Source organism: Ovis aries, chromosome 20, assembly GCF_016772045.2.
Source record: "Ovis aries strain OAR_USU_Benz2616 breed Rambouillet chromosome 20, ARS-UI_Ramb_v3.0, whole genome shotgun sequence".
Taxonomy (NCBI): domain Eukaryota; kingdom Metazoa; phylum Chordata; class Mammalia; order Artiodactyla; family Bovidae; genus Ovis; species Ovis aries.
In genome coordinates this window covers 26,481,095-26,493,549 of record NC_056073.1, presented here as the reverse complement: position 1 = coordinate 26,493,549, position 12,455 = coordinate 26,481,095, and the positions used below count along the sequence as shown (strand labels likewise).

Sequence of the window (12,455 nt, the reverse complement as noted above, 5' to 3'; positions counted from 1 at the left end):
TGTCTGTGCCTCTGCCTAGGGGTTGGCCTGGGAGGGGAGAGAAAGGCCAGAATGATTCCAGGAACCGCCAAGAAGGCAGGTCAGAGACCTTGCTGGACAAACAGTGGCTGAACTCTGCTCCAAAACAGAGTCAGCAGGGGGTTGGGGGGTGCGCAGTGGGGGCTTTATATCTAGTCCCCAAGGGGAGGTCTGGGCTTGTTGAGCAGGACCAGGGGCAGAGAGGAGGTGTTGACTGGCAGAGTCCTGGACCTTGGGAAGCCAAAGGTGGAGTTTTTGCAGTTTCTGTTTCCTTGATTGGCAGCTCAGTGGGGCCCTCCCCGACGGACATTCCGGAAAGTGATGTGGGTAAGGAGGGTGGGGTGAACAGCAGGTGCCAGAACAGGATTATATAAAAGGCTGGAGGTTGTGGGGGGCAGGGGAAGGGAGTGTGACCAGGCTCAGGTCTAAAGTTTCAGCTTGGCCATCAAGCCAAGCAGACTTGCAGAAGCGAGGAGAGGCCCTCCTGCCCCGAGCCCCCGGTCACCATGAGGATTGGTCACAACCCCCGACTCTGCCTGGTACCCTTGATCCTGGGCCTCTTGTGTGGAGGTAAGTGAGATCACAGCCCTCTCCCTCCACTCCTGCTTCCCCCACAATCTGTCCTCGGCCTTGTGAGGCTGGGCCTCACCAACTTTTCTCTTTAGGTGTGGGCATGACACCACTGCCTGAGGCTGGGCCTCAAAGCCCCTGCTCTCTGGAGGGAGTAGAGATCAAAGGTGGCTCCTTCCGGCTTCTCAAGGCGGGCCAGGTGCTGGAGTACTTGTGTCCTTCTGGCTTCTACCCATATCCTGTGCAGATTCGCACCTGCAGATCCACAGGGTCCTGGAGCACCCTGCAGACTCAAGACAGAAAGATTGTCAAGAGGGCTGAATGCAAAGGTTGGAGGGCAGTGAGGATGGGCATGGGCCGGCTGTGGGACGGAGCAGGTGGCAGCCAAGGTCCAGACTTGAATAAGTCTAGGCTTGAGTGGAGACCAGGCAGGCTGAAAAGTTGGGCTGAGCACGGGTCAGAGCTGAGCGAGGGTTGGAGGTGGGATGGAGAGAGAAGGAAGGGGAGCTAGACTTTACTAAGCATTTACCCTGTGTCAGGCAGCCCTGGCAGTTCAAAGAACACTTAGAAATGGGGAGGAGGGAGCAGCAGTACTCCTTATGGGTGGAGGCTCCTCCAGGGGTCGAGGGTAGTAGCTATCCTGTGGGGCCCAGAAGTTATATTTCTCAGTGACAGGGTCCCTGAGACCAGAAGGGTTATCCTAAAGGGGCAGCCCTTCCCTTCCAGTAACTTCTACTTGGTTTCCACCTCCTTGCCCCCAAAGCAATTCGCTGTCCCAGACCACAGGATTTTGAGAATGGGGAGTACTGGCCCCGCGCTGCCTACTACAATTTGAGCGATGAGATCTCTTTCCGCTGCTATGATGGCTACACTTTTCGGGGCTCTGCCAATCGCACCTGCCTAGGGAATGGTCGGTGGGATGGGGAAACGGCCATCTGTGATGATGGAGGTGAGAACCGTCCCCCCGTCCACAACAGCTCCTTCTCCCTGACCACCTGCAGCCTGAGGAACCAGGGCCACAGCTCCTGGTGCTCTGCCTTGCCTTTTGCGCCCCAGGCTTTGGCCCTCACCAGTGTGTCTTACACTTCTGCAGCGGGGTACTGCCCCAACCCGGGCATCCCCCTTGGCACGAGGAAGGTGGGCAGCCAGTACCGCCTTGAAGATCGTGTCACCTACTACTGCAACCGGGGGCTCACTCTACGTGGTTCCCAGCAGCGAACATGCCAGGAAGGTGGCTCTTGGAGTGGAACAGAGCCTTCCTGCCAAGGTGACCCTTACTTATCTGTACCCTCAAGTCAGACCCTGCTCTCCCATCCGCACATCCCCCCAGGAGCATACTGCCATCTCCCGCTGCCACCATCCAGCTCCTTCCTCCCTTCTTAATCTCCCCGAAGAGCTTCTGAGCCCTTCCCGCCCCAGAAGCCCACCACCTCCTGTCAGTGTCCCTGACCCTCCCAGACATTTGACCTGCTCTCTGACCTCTCCCAGACTCCTTTATGTACGACACTCCTGCAGAGGTGGCCGAAGCCTTCCTGTCTTCCCTGACAGAGACCATAGAAGGAGTTGATGCCGAGGATGGACACAGCCCAGGTTTGAAGGCAGAGGGGAGGCGGGGCAGGGAGTTGGGCGTGGGGTGGAGAAGGGGCAGGAGACCTATTTGTTCTGGAGCCTGAGCCTCTCTGATGGCATCCAGGGGAACAACAGAAGAGAAAGATTGTCCTGGACCCCTCAGGCTCCATGAACATCTACCTGGTATTGGATGGATCAGACAGCGTGGGGGCCCACAACTTCACAGGGGCCAAGAATTGTCTCAGAGATTTCATTGAGAAGGTGGGGCCCCCTCCCCTTGAAGGTGGGAACTCCCAGCCCCTCTGAGCCACAGGGTCCCAGAAAATCTCCAGGTCCCATTGTGTCCTCCTTTCCTTTTACTTGACCTTTAACTTGGACTCCTCCATGACCCCAGGGTGATGAGTCAGTCCTTGAGTCTCTTACTAAGGACTTTCCTATCTGTCTCAGCCAAGCTGCTGAATTCTCCCAATCGTATATTCTACTTTTGATGCTGTGACCTATTGCTTCCCTTGCCCACAGGTGGCAAGCTACGGGGTGAAGCCAAAATATGGGCTAGTGACATATGCCACAGAACCCAAAGTTTTGATCAAAGTGTTCGATCCAAAGAGCAGCGAAGCAGACTGGGTCACAGAGCAGCTCAACCGAATCAACTACGCAGGTCAGAAGTCAGGGAAGGGTGGGAGGTTCACTTTAGGGTCAGAGAGGTCAGAAGTCAGGGAAGGGTGGGAGGTTCACTTTGGTCTGAAGTTTCAGAAGTGTTGTGGGGAGGGTGTAGTGAGACCATGTGGGAAGGCAGGGAGGACTACGTTTTAATCCATGGTTGGACAGCAGGGTCATTGGAAAATGTGGTTTGGTGGGAATCCTTTGGAACTGAGAGGGGTACTTTGTTGTCAAAGGGAAGACAGTGGGGTAACAACTCAAGTTGACAGATGTGGGATGCCAGTTGCTGCCAGACCTCTGGGGTCAAGGATGGCTTGGGAGACCAGGTGATGACATCTTCCCTGTTCACAGATCACAAGCTGAAAGCAGGGACCAACACCAAGAGGGCTCTCCTGGAAGTGTACAACATGATGAGCAGAGATATAAACAACCTCAAAGAGACCTGGAACCGCACGCGCCACGTCATTATCATCATGACTGATGGTAAGAGGGGCTTTTCTCCTGCCTGACTCCCCACCCTCTCAAATCAGCTCGTGGCCCCGAGCCCACACATAGCACAGACTTGTGGCTGGGGGATGGCGTGCTGCTCTTCCAGTGCCTTTACAAGGAGGGCCCCTCCACTCCATGATCTCTCACTCATGGTCTCCTCCCCAACCTGCTCACTCAGCCCTGTACGTCATTCCTTCCAGCCTCTTTGTCTTCCTGGACCCTCTCCCTTCACGTCTTCCCACCCTCACGTCTTCCCACCCTCACGGTCCGTCTCTCCTGCAGGTTTGCACAACATGGGTGGGGATCCAGTCACTGTCATTCATGATATTCGGTACTTGCTAGACATTGGTAGAAATCGCAAAAACCCCAGGGAGGATTATCTGGGTGAGTTTTACTGCCTAGGACCCAGCACCCCAGTTTATTAGCTTCTTGCCTGTGCCAGGGCCAAGATACTCACTGTTTTTTCTCTCTCAGACATCTATGTGTTCGGGGTTGGACCTCTAGTGAACCAAGAGAACATCAATGCTTTGGCCTCCAAGAAGGATAAAGAGCAACACGTGTTCAAACTCCAGGGCATGGAAAACCTGGAGGATGTTTTCGTCCAAATGCTTGGTAAGAAGCTATGGAAAGCTATAAGGAGATGGTCAGGAAACTCAGCTCTCCCCAGACCCCTCAAGGTCACTCATTCTTCCACTCCTTCTAAAGCCCTGGAAAGTCTGGAAGCCCTTTCTCTCCTCCTCTACCTCCAGGTCACTATTCTTGCTTCTTGGTACTTTCCACTCCCTGATCTCAGAATCACAAGTTCTGAAATGATGCAGACACCTTTCTCAAGTCCCTCCTTTTACAGATATGGAAGCTGGGGCCAACAGTGGTCAAGAAATGGCAAGTTAGCAGGAGTTGGGCCTGAAAATGCCCAGGTCTCTGAGTTTAGTCTCATGATTCCAGTGGTTCCTTGCCTTCCCTTCCCTCTGTTGGGCATCTGCTCCCCACAGACACACTGGCGTCCTTCCCCAAGACAGCTGCCATTTGGGAATGAACTGCCCCAGCTTTTAGCACAATCTCCTTTCTTGCCAGATGAAAGCCGGACACTGGGTCTCTGTGGCATGGTTTGGGAGCACAAGGATGGTACTCCCTACCACAAGCAACCATGGCACGCCAAGATCTCAGTCATTGTAAGTGCAGTGTCCTGGTGGTGGGAACTTAGGGGAGGGGAAGTCAGGGTGAAATAAAGGTCAGAGGAAGGGCAAGGCACTCTTGATCAGACTGTGATATTTGTGAAAGCTGAGCTTTCCCTCTGCTGCTGCTCCCAGCGCCCTTCGAAGGGGCATGAGAGCTGTATGGGTGCTATCGTGTCTGAGTACTTCGTGCTGACGGCTGCACACTGTTTCACTGTGGATGATGAGAAACACTCAATCAAGGTCAGCGTGGGTAAGGATGCAATCCATCCATTCTGAGTTTCTGCAGTGCCCTCTGGGCAACACTGCCTCCAGGGCCCACTTCCCAACTGTCCTCATCGCAGCCCTTCCCTTGCATGCTGGACCAGTTAAGGATGGGGAAGATTTGGGTTAGGGATGACATGCAGGAAGGAGGCTGCCTACACAGACATCGGTCATCTAGAGGGACTCCCTCTCCTACTTCAGGAGGAAAGAGGCAGGAGTGGGAGGTAGAAGAAGTCCTATTTCATCCAAACTACAACCTCAATGCAAAAAAAGCAAAAGGCATTCCTGAGTTTTATGACTATGACGTGGCCCTCATCAAGCTCACAAAGAAGCTCAAGTATGAGACCACCATCAGGTGAGCCATCTGGATTCCGAGAGAAAAGGCTGGGAGAGGCAGAACTGAGACGGGAGCAGGCCCAGGGTTCACGATCCTTGAATTTCCCCATCTCTCCTCAACAGGCCCATTTGTCTCCCCTGCACTGAGGGATCGATTCAAGCCTTGAGGCTTCCAAGATCAACTACGTGCCAGCAACAGAGTAAGACACGTTCAGGGAGAGCGGCTTGTAAGGGTGAAGTTCTGAGACAAGGAAGGGACGAGGGGGCGTAGAGGGAGAACAGGTGATGCCCTGCCCAGCCGCCAGCTCACAGGAAGGAGTGGAGGGCCACTTGATGACAAGCATGAGGCGGGGAGGGGAGGGGAGGGGAGAGTGCTGCAATGACCGGCTATCCATCTGTAAAGTGCAAGAGCTACTCCCTGCCAAGGACATCGAAGCTCTGTTTGTGTCTGAGTCTAAGAAGACCCTGACTCGGAAGGCAGTCTACATCAAAAATGGGGACAAGGTGAGGAAGGTGGGATCCTGAGGTCCTTTAGGCCCCAGTTCTTCCTAAGCAAGCTTTGTTCCTCATGCCTCTCTCCACACTTCCCCATCTCACCTACAGAAAGCCAGCTGTGAGAGAGACGCTCTGCATGCCCCAGGTTATGACAAAGTCAAGGACGTCTCTGAGGTAGTCACCCCCAGGTTCCTCTGCACTGGAGGTGTGGCTCCCTACGCTGACCCCAACACTTGCAAAGGTGAGAGAAGGCTCTTTGGTTGTGATGTGAGTTCTGAGGCCTAAGTCTTTGCCTACAGCATCTCCTCCCCTGCAGGTGATTCTGGTGGCCCCCTGATTATTCACAAGAGGAGCCGCTTCATTCAAGTGAGTCTTCTCTTTCCTCTCTCTGGAGAGATGCTGAGTGGTCAGCATGGGCCCCAAAACAAGAAAGCTCACTGCATGTGGCTGAAAAGAGGTGGGGTGTGGGGCAGAGCCTGCCTCACCTTCAGATTCTTCCTTGAACTGGCCAATTTAGGGCCATGTGTCTGGTCTGTGTGCCAGGGGACAGAACTGAACTGGGGCCCTAGTCTAGTCCTCCCAGGTCAGGTCAGTTCAGGTGCAACTGGTGGTAGTTGTGCTTCCTGGGATTAAGGAGTTCTACCAAATGATTCCTGGCAACCCCTCGCTCTTTCCAGGTTGGCGTGATCAGCTGGGGCGTCGTGGACGTTTGCAAGCGGCCACAGCAAGTACCTGGTTATGCTCGAGACTTTCACATCAACCTCTACCACGTGCTGCCCTGGCTCAAGGAAAAACTCAAAAATGAGGATCTGGGTTTTCTATAAGGGGTTTCCTGCTGGAAAGGGGCATGAGACCAAATTAAAACATCTGCGACAACACCTGTGTTCAAGATCCTTTTGGGGTAAAGGAGTGGGGAGCGTGCACTAGCCATGTGGTTACAACTGAGATCACATCTAACAGCCGTTTTTAAAGGCTCAACCCCAATCCCAAGTGCTGAAAAACCAGAGGCTGAGGGAGATGGGTGAGCTTCCACCTCAGTGTTTTACTGAGACCAGCGTTGGGGCAGATGAGGCACACGGAATCCAGCTCCATTCCCTAGAAGCCGTCCACAAGGTTTTCCTTGTAGACATCGTCGCTGTAGACAATCTGAGTCCTCTTGTCCCGGTGGCAGCCCTTAGGGCTATTCTGGACAGCTGGGGAGGGAGGAGAAGTTCTGTTAAGGTCTGAGTGAGAGCACTGACCAGACCTGAGGCCCAGAGTTTGGCCACCTCAACTCTAGCCTCTGGCCTTTGGATGCCCAGTTTCCATGCTGCCCTCTGGTGGCCAGGATGGCTTCTCTACCTTTAGCCCCCTTAAGCCTGTGGCTACCAATCCATGGCCCCAGTAAAGAGTGGGCAGTTATCATGGCACACGCAAACACTCTAATGAGCGTTTTGTCCTCAGAAATAACCCAAATGTTATTCTTGACACATGTAAATAACGTTAACCACCTACTTCCAGTCAGTACACCAAAAATTAGAAAATCTCCATAGCCCTTTGCTAACATGCTGGTCTTTCCTGGTTCCTTCTTTAGTATAACGGGTTACCCTGGCTCTGAACTCCCTTGTGCCTACTCCTTTACATGAAAATCTACTTCAGGTGAAACGGGGTTATTCATTCCATCAGGAGAATTCATTCCAGTGTAACTCTGGTCCTAACATTCTCCCTGGAGCTGTCCCTTCCCCTTTTTCCCTCCCTATACCCCATTCCCAAGGATTCCTGCCACTCTGGGGCTAGTGGGAACCCCCATGCAAGCTCCCATTGTCTTGGAGCTTTCATCTCGATGCTGTGGATCACTTCCGCCTTCTCAAAGCCTGTATCCTTCAGCTGCAACGATCCAGGCCCCTCGGGTCCTGCTCCTGGCTCTCTGACCTCTCCTTCGTCTCCTACGTTGCACCCTCAACCTCAGCCTAACATGTCAGGAGGGCTGGGGCCGTATGCAGTGTAAGGAGCACAGCCAGCTTCCTCCCATAGTTCCTGACTATTTACTCTTTAAGTCCAGTACTGGCTCATTTCTCCTCTGCATTCAGTCTCCCCTGCAACACTATAGTGTCTTTTTGCAGCAGCCCTATGATACAGGTGACTCCCGTCTACATTTTCAGTCCTTATCGAACACCTGTGTTCCTGATTCCTAACTTCAAAGGCCTATTCTATAAAACCAACTATATTCCATCTCAAAATCAGTAAGGCCACATGAGGTGCTCACCTTCTTCGCCAACCTGACTCACTCTCACTTTCTTCCTTGTTCCAATCAATGCCTTGGAAATGGTTTCCAATACTTTTCTCTCCTCCTGCTTCTAACTGATAGAAGGCCTGAGGATTCTCCTTCTAATCCCCATAGTTGCCACACAAAACCAGATCTCTAGCCCCTCTAGGGCACCCAGGGACAGGCAGGAGAACAAAACAGGGTGAGCTGTGGGCAACAGACATGAGAAAGGAAGAATCCCCTTCTTACCCAGGGAGCCCCAGACAGACTTGCCCGTGGCGGCATCCAGCATGGGCTGTTTTCGGGCAATGCTGACTTTGAGCTGTACAGACTCCACTTGGGTCCCGTTGAGCTGGGGCAGAAGAGGGGAGCGGGCAGAGGATGGGGGTAAACATTACAGACAAACCAAAGGAGGGTTTCTAGGAGCTGTCATCCTAAAAATAGACTAAGTAGGAACTTGAGAATATAAGGTTTCCTGCATAAATAGGGAAATACTTTCTTTGTCAAAAGGAAATGATTTTCTCCTGGCTCCCAGTATTTTACAGAGAAAATATGAGGATGTCAGGAGGGATGGGAAGAACAGATCTGGGAAGTCCCAACCTCAGCAACGGCCTGATCTGCTGACTCCATCTTTTCATAGGTGACGAAGGCACAGCTGGGATGAGAAAACACAGGGTCAGTAGAGGGCCTACGGGCTCCTCGGGACCCAGGCAAACCCAGTGTTTCAGGCTGTGGAGACAGGCTAGCTTCCTCCCTCAGGTCTCACACCCCAGGTCCTCCTAGGACAACCCACTGTGGTCCTTACTTTCTGGGTGGGTCCATGGAGAGGTCAATGATGTTTCCAAAGGGAGAGAAGGCCCCACGGAGGAGGGTGGGTGTCATGTCTTCGCCATACACATACAGAGTGTTTCCCTTCCGAGGGGCCCGGCGTTCAGGGAACGAGTCTGACCCTATGGAACACAGGAATCCAGTCATGAGACATAGGCCTAGCTCATCCTCCACTTTAGAGTACCCTTTAGTAGGACCCACCCACACCGTATCTGAAGTCACTTCCCAATAGCCAAGATCACTCACTGCGGAAAGGGCCCTCTCGGTCGCGCTCCCTGTCCCGGTCTCGATCTCGGTCCCTGTCCCGCTCCCTGTCCCGGTCCCGGTCCCGGTCCCGGTCTCGCTCTCGATCCCGATCTCGGTCTCTATCTCGGTTCCGTTCATGACTGCGGTCTCGGCTGCGGCTTCGGGGAGGGGAGGCTGAGGAACGGGTACCACCACGTTCTTCATAGCCCCAGTCGAAGCTTCGAGGGGGGCCATCGCCAGCCCCTGGGCCCTCTGCCTCTTCCCCATCTGGCCCCAGTTCCCGAAGCCGATCACTGGAAGATACAAAGCTGGCGAGCAGCAGACAGTGAGGATCAAAGGGGGCTTTTACCTCATCTTCCTGGGTCCCACGCAGACTCAACACCCCCTCTGCAGCCCCAGCTCGTCCTACTTCAGTTCCAAACCTCCTAAGGACCCAGGCAAGCCTCTCGCACCCCCCATACCCCACCAACTGGGACCCCGACCTTTCTCTAACCTCTCATACAGAGATTTCCTCTGTGGACGTCTGGACGACTGAAAGAGACCAAGAACAGTTAAGACGAGTCTGAGTGGCTGGCATATGGCCTCCAATATGTGGGTTTCTCGTTTTTCTCAATCGCCTGCTCCTCAGAGACAGGAAACTGGAAACCATTACCTCCTGCAGGTCGTCGTCAGCAGATACGCTCCTCTGGAACGGTTGGAAAGTGGGGACCGGCCCCTTCTCAGGGTCCTGGGAAGGTGGGAGAGACCTACCTCAGTGAGGGATCAGGAGGCTGCCTATTGGGGGTGGGAGGCTCCCCTTCCCTCAACCTCCTCTTGGCTCCCCTGGTCTATCTTTTTGTTAGTTTCTCACTTGACTACGTGTTATTTTACATAAAACACTTAGTACACACTTGAAGCATTTAGTTTACTAAAAACATCTTGAACCTAATGACCTTCGCAACCTTTTCAACTCCTTAGAGAACACAATCCAACAGATCTATTACGTGACGGATTAGAGTCACAGAATACATAAGACGGAGGAGAATCTGGGAGGCGTCTAGTTTCTTCATTTTATTGATAACAAGCCTGAAGCTCAGAATGGCACCGCAACTTGTCCATGACTGAACTGGCATTACTTTCCCCCTACACCTACCTTCATTCCAACTTGGAAGAATGCCCTCTGACGTGAAGGATCCCTTAAACAATCTTTCTGCCTGTGCTCACCTTTAACTTCCCCTCTAGGGTCCGAGAACGCTTGAAGCCTGAGTTTTTGGTCTCGGCCTTGATGGCACTGATGGCTCCTGACTTCACCAGCTGCTTTGCCTGCTCTGTTGCCGTGGCTGTGTCCACCACAGGCTGCTCTGACAGTGCTGAAGTGGAAAGGGAAAGAGTTATTATGCTGGTCAGAGGTCAGCCGGTATGCTTGCTTCCAGCCTATCCCTGCCTCCCCCGTCACTCACAGCGTTTGACGCCGCCTTGGCTGGCTGTGCTGCTGCTACTTTGCTTCTTCAGAGCCAGCAATGCCTTTTTCTGGGAACAAGAGTGAGAAGAGAGGGATTGATGAGGGCCAATCCCTGGCCAGGTCTTCTCCCAAGGCCCTTGGGCGCATCACTCCGGGGATGCCTTTCTGAGAGAAAATAATGCAAATGGTGCCCCTGGAGTGGTACACTGCAGCTGTCTTGCCTCTCACATATAGTCCCTCAGATCACATACACCAGCCACACCTACTCTGTCTAAACCATAGTATCCAGAGGCTTTGCAGAGTCTCATATTTTTCAAGTTGAAAACAAGGAACTCAACCACAGACCATGGTCCCTGGATACACATTGCAGTTTAGTATAAGCCTCCATGCCTTCATAGGGGCTTCATCCATCTACCCTTACGTGTTTAATAAGAACACACCAATGCTTTGAAACAGATTTGCAAAAGAAACACAGATCCTCCTCTTGAGCTCACAGGCTGAGAAAGAAGATGACCAGACTGAATTGTCAAGACTGATAAGTGCAGAATGGAGCTGAAAGCAAATAAGATTTTTCTGATGCAAATGGTTATTAAACCGGGCCCTGAGTAGGATCTACATAACGTAGGCTGAGAGGAAAAGGCATTTTAGACAAAGAAAACAGGGTGGCAGAGATGCAAAGATAAGAAGGTTTTGAGAATACATGCTTTGGGACCAAGGAATAGTTCTATAGGAAGAAAGGCCAGATTAAAGCTTTTTATAGGCAATGCGAAACCACTGTGTTTTGAAAAAAGAAGGGCAGTGTTTAGTGTTTTCAATGCACCGTTTAACAGGAGTGAAAAAGTCTGTCCAAGAGAAGAAACTTGCTGAGAGCCCATTACAACAGTCAAAGTGAGCATCAGGAAAGACCTGATCTAGGGAATACATAGGAAAAAGAAAACAGAAGAAATTACTTTAAAAGAAAAATGAAGACTTGGCAAACGTTTGGCTACACAAATGGTGCAGGAGACAGAGGTGAGATATTCATCTCAAACAAATCGAAGAAGTGAATGCAGACAGTCCTATTTGGAAGACCAAGTTTAGTACAGACAAGAGGACAGCTTCAGTTGTTATCAGTAAGACACTAGACGGCATTGGAAAAACCAAGCTTGGGATCACCAGTTCTTAGGTGGTACTAAAAGCCATGGGAAAGGAAGACAACTCCATGGCAGACCACACAGAAAAGAGAGAAAAGAAAGTACACACTTGGGAAAGTCCATCTCTGAAGTTACACTGAGAGATGACAGGCGTCCAGGTATTAGCTAGAGGAATCCCCACCCCCCATCCCCTCACACTCACCCCAGGTGTTCTCAGTGTAGAGTCTTTGAAAGTTTGGGCCATGCCCACACACACTCCCTCACCTTTTTCTTGAGTTTGTTGAATTTCTTCTGCAGAGCCTCCTCCTCCTCGCTCAGTCCGGGGGGTATCACCAACATGGTGGCTCCTGGTTCGGGGGCAGGGCCCAAGACATCTTTCTCCACTGTCACCGCCCAGAGTTCACACGCCGTCCACACTGCTCCCGATCCCCCCCCTTCAGGCCTGCCTACTCCTATCTTCTACCTCTCCCTACCCCTTGCTTAACCAGGCTGCCGTCCAAAGCCCACCTCGTCGGGATCAACCAGCATTCCCTTCTGTCTTCAGGAATCACGGATACCAGCGCCTTGGGGCACCATGTGGCCCAGGAAGCGATAAATACCCGCTCCGTGGCCAAGACGATGGCACCAGACCCCCCTATCTCGCTGGAGTTGGTATGGAATTGCGGGGTCCGAAAAGCAGAGGAAGCAGTGGAACCCGCGCAGCGCTCTCAGAGCAACGAAAGGGGCAAGAAGACAGAAGGAGCTCGGAAAAAGGGGGGCGAAGGCTGAGGAGACGGCCTTACCTGAGGGGGCGGCAACCGGGGCCCCACGGTCTCGGGCGGCGCCCGCGCGGGCAGCGGATCCCGGGCTCAGAGCGATGACGTAGCGAGGGGCGGAGAACGCGGTAACCAAGGCGGCCCGCGCCGCACACACTTCCGCCCGGCCTCCCACCAGTTTGGGTCAGCCCCTAAGTAGCTCTTATCCCGCCCCTAGGCCCATTTGTGCCG

The 12,455-nt window shown here is 52.9% G+C and overlaps 2 protein-coding genes across 4 annotated transcripts; one reads left to right on the top strand and one right to left on the bottom strand.

Moving 5' to 3' along the window:
* Window positions 1-5: 5 nt before the first annotated feature.
* Window positions 6-6,454, top strand: CFB (complement factor B). Of its 2 annotated transcripts, XM_060403244.1 has the most exons (20): window positions 6-79; window positions 307-345; window positions 469-588; window positions 684-917; window positions 1,352-1,537; window positions 1,682-1,855; window positions 2,077-2,178; window positions 2,282-2,418; window positions 2,677-2,815; window positions 3,169-3,300; window positions 3,589-3,690; window positions 3,781-3,918; window positions 4,381-4,478; window positions 4,617-4,734; window positions 4,947-5,100; window positions 5,205-5,281; window positions 5,485-5,585; window positions 5,685-5,817; window positions 5,893-5,942; window positions 6,254-6,454. In XM_060403244.1, the coding sequence occupies exons 1-20, from the start codon at window positions 52-54 to the stop codon at window positions 6,398-6,400; spliced, it is 2,409 nt and encodes an 802-aa protein (XP_060259227.1). In that variant the 5' UTR covers window positions 6-51; the 3' UTR covers window positions 6,401-6,454. The 2 variants fall into 2 exon arrangements, with proteins under 2 accessions (XP_060259227.1, XP_004018978.2); XM_004018929.6 differs by lacking the exon at window positions 307-345.
* A 2-nt stretch (window positions 6,455-6,456) lies between these two features.
* NELFE (negative elongation factor complex member E) lies at window positions 6,457-12,319 on the bottom strand. Of its 2 annotated transcripts, XM_004018927.6 has the most exons (11): window positions 12,252-12,319; window positions 11,734-11,816; window positions 10,335-10,404; window positions 10,099-10,244; window positions 9,548-9,622; window positions 9,389-9,426; window positions 8,896-9,203; window positions 8,627-8,771; window positions 8,422-8,476; window positions 8,071-8,173; window positions 6,457-6,769 (listed from the first exon to the last, which is right to left on the bottom strand). In XM_004018927.6, exons 2-11 carry the CDS (start codon window positions 11,806-11,808, stop codon window positions 6,672-6,674), a joined length of 1,113 nt encoding a protein of 370 aa, XP_004018976.2. In that variant the 5' UTR covers window positions 11,809-11,816; window positions 12,252-12,319; the 3' UTR covers window positions 6,457-6,671. The 2 variants fall into 2 exon arrangements, with proteins under 2 accessions (XP_004018976.2, XP_011956308.2); XM_012100918.5 differs by lacking the exon at window positions 8,422-8,476.
* Window positions 12,320-12,455: the final 136 nt, after the last annotated feature.